This window comes from Parasteatoda tepidariorum, chromosome 5, assembly GCF_043381705.1.
Source record: "Parasteatoda tepidariorum isolate YZ-2023 chromosome 5, CAS_Ptep_4.0, whole genome shotgun sequence".
NCBI classification, from domain to species: Eukaryota; Metazoa; Arthropoda; class Arachnida; order Araneae; family Theridiidae; genus Parasteatoda; species Parasteatoda tepidariorum.
In genome coordinates, this window is record NC_092208.1 from 20,533,331 (window position 1) to 20,536,879 (window position 3,549).

A 3,549-nucleotide genomic window follows, 5' to 3' on the forward strand; every position below is an offset into this window, starting at 1 on the left:
ACAAATTTTTTATTAACCTATTCCCCTTTAACTTTGCTTTTCAGCACATATATTATTTAATTTTATTTCAATNAATAATAATTCTTATTAGAAACTAATTAAGATTTTGCAGCATGGCCATTTCTCCATCTAGTTTTTAGTTCACTATGAAAATATTCAGTAGTGGAAGAACAAATTTCATTTAAAACCAATTAAGCGCAAAGTCTCCCATTTTGGGAACCTTTGTTTAAGAATTTTTTTCTCGCTGAGCAATTGACGTACATATTTTTTATATTTTTTCATCGACTGTTGAAAGTTTTTAGTTTCATTAGAAATTTTCACAGAAAGTTCGAAATGTAAATTATATGTTTAGAAATTGCCTAAATTTAATCAAAATCGCTTTTTTTTTACTTCAAATGAAAATAATTTCAGAAAAAAATAATTTTTCAATTCGAGAAATTTAAAAATATTGAATATACAAAACAATTGCTCTGTCTTCATAAAGTCACAAACAAAATTTTAAAAAATTGATTTCGAACGATCTTACAGTTGTTTATTTAAAGAGGTCCCAAAATGGGATACTTGGCATCTTCTGACTAACCCCACCCTCAACTCATTTAGAAAAGGGGAAATATTCCTGGATTCTTCTTTGTCATACTTAGTACCCTCTCTTTTGTTATTGAAGATCAAATGTTTTCAGTGCAGGTGTTGAATTACTCATTGTGACCCTTCCCATTTTCCATTCAATCACATGGAATGTTTCAAAATGTAAGATAATTTTCTTTTCCTCAGTAGTTTGATCTGATCGTTTGGTGAGTGTGGTTCTATTTCTCTAAGGAACTTATTAAAAATGGCTCGTTGGTTTTTAACTGTACAACAGGCACTGGATTATATGGAAACATTAGAGTCTGATGAATTCTCAGGTAATGAATGTAGTATTACGTGCTTACCACCTGATCCAAGTAAGGTAACTGACGAGAAAGATTTTCAGGAAAATGATTTAGATGACGTTTTGCCAGTAGACGTCTGTGGAGAAATAGAGCTGAATGTAAAACTTAATAAAACACGGAATGCTTCAAGGAAAAAAACATCTTTGAAAAAGAAGAAGAGGTCTCTCCCTGAAAATTATTCTTCGAGTGATGAAGATGATTTGCCTACAATTGAAAATAAGCAAGTAAAACCTAAAAAAATCGCAAAAATGCGGAAATCAGTCTCAGTTATAACAAACGATACTGGAACGCAAAACAAGAAAAAATCTAAAAGAAAATTCTACAATTGGGACAAAGCTGATAAAATGGATTCTATTCAATCAGAAAAAACACCACTATTAGAAGAAATTAACCCTGAATTAGCAGGTAAAACTCCGTATGAACTGTTTATAATGTATTTTTATTATGATATTTTGAATCTGATAAAAGAAGAAACGTTAAGATACGCTAAGCAAAACAATAATTATGCATTTTCCTTATCTGAAAAGTCGTTAGATGTGTTTTTAGGAATCTCTTTGTTTAGCGGATACCATTCATTGTTGCAAGAGGATTTATACTGGAGGAATGCAGAAGATTGCAATCTGCCCTTTATGCAAAATGCCATGAGTAGGCAAAAATTTAGAGAGATAAAAAAGTGCATTCATTTATGCAATAATGATACAATTGATATCTCTGATAAGTTGGCCAAAGTGAGTTGCCTTATTGAGATGTTTTGTAATAAATTGCAACAATTTGGAACATTTTCTGAATACTTAAGTATTGATGAGGAAATGATTCCTTATACAGAGAGATATTCTGCAAAGATGTACATGCGAGGAAAATTCATAAAATTTGGTTATAAATTGTGGTTTCTCGTTTCTTCACAAGGATATCCATATAATTTGCAGGTTTATGTGGGAAAAGAAGCATCAGCTGAATGTAATACACCCCTCGGAACAAGAGTTGTCTTAGATTTGATAGAATGTATAGAAAACAGCCGAAGACATAAAGTGTACGTTGACAATTTTTTCAACTCTCTGACTTTGCTGGAAGAAATGCGAAAAAGGGGATTCCGTATAACTGAAACGGTGCGACAGAACAGACTTCAAGATTGTCCTTTGCAAGACAGCAAGGACTTGGTGAAAAAAGAAAGAGGAACATCTGTCTGCATTACAACAAAGAGTGTTAGTGTTGTGAAATGGAAAGACAATAAAAATGTATGCCTGGCATCAAATTTTGAGGGAATGGAACCTATAAGACAAGCAAAACGTTGGTGCCAAAAGTTCAGGAGGGAGATTGATTTACCTCAGCCTGGAATAGTTGCCTTCTTGACCGATTTTTGAGTACTTTTTACCTTTTATTTTGGGTCTGTAGACCCAAAATAAAAGGTAAAAAGTGGTGGTGGCCCTTTTTCACCAACACTCTTAACATGGCTGTGGTAGCAGCATGAAGGGTTCATCGTGAGGTTAAAGGAAAAATGTCACAATTAACATTTCTTCGAGATGTAGTCATGGGTTTAATAAAATCCGAACGACAAGAAACTGTGCCTAATGGACTTGGACCGCATGGGCAAGTAAATACCACCATATGTTTTGATGGAGTTAATCACTTCATTACACAGGCTGGTAAGCAGTCAAAATGTAAGTCGTGCAAAAAGAACACTCGTTTGTGATGTGAAAAATGTAAAGTAATGCTTCACAAAAACTGTACAATTTTGTTTCATACAAAAATGTACAACAGGCAAATTTACGAAGATGAATAAAACAGGTAAAAATATTTATGAACTATTTTGCTTCTTTGTTCAAGCATGTTTATTTAATATTTAACTTTATTGACCCCATTGAAACAGATTTTGCGATTTTTATCAATATATATATATACGAGTAATGAAACTAAACATTCAAGTTATAGCGTAGTGTGTAAGTGAGCTGTCTTAGTCCCATTAAACGCCAAGTCACCCATTTTGGGAACCTATAATATATTTTAACCAATTAAAGTTTTTAAAAAAATTTAAAGCTCATATGATTAGAAATGCTTATTACACCTTAAAACATACCGAAGTTCCAATTTTTTCTCAACGGTTTATATAGTGGCGTTTAATGGGTTAATTCTCATTCATTAAAATATTTATAAACTATATCTTCACCACTGAAAAAATATTTTCTGAAACTACGAAAAACCCGTTATAGAATTCTTATCAAAACTGCACCAATTAGTATAATACCAGTAGTACATATTTTCCGTCATGGATCCACATGAATTAAGCGTCATTTGTGAATGGTGATTTTCTACGATTTTCCTAAACAAATTTTTTATTAACCTCTTCCCCTTTAACTTTGCTTTTCAGCACATATCTTATTTTATTTTATTTCAATTAATGCATATTATCAATATTAATAAAACATTAGTGTCAGTAATAATACGTCGATTCAAAATGAATAAGTATCTTTTCTCCAATATTTTTGCTATAATATTAATCAGTTTCTTATGTCAATTAACAAATTACAAACATTAATTAAGCGTTATTGTCGTCATTGATAGCGTGACGATTTCTTACGGTTCTTCTAAGCAAATAAATATATTTACCCCATTATTTCTGCTT

General features: G+C 31.7%; 1 protein-coding gene across 1 annotated transcript; it reads left to right on the forward strand.

Moving 5' to 3' along the window:
• The first annotated feature begins 829 nt into the window (after positions 1–829).
• On the forward strand, positions 830–2,290 carry LOC107436607 (piggyBac transposable element-derived protein 3-like). The gene has a single exon (XM_016048373.2). The coding sequence runs from the start codon at positions 830–832 to the stop codon at positions 2,288–2,290; it is 1,461 nt and encodes a 486-aa protein (XP_015903859.2).
• Positions 2,291–3,549: the final 1,259 nt, after the last annotated feature.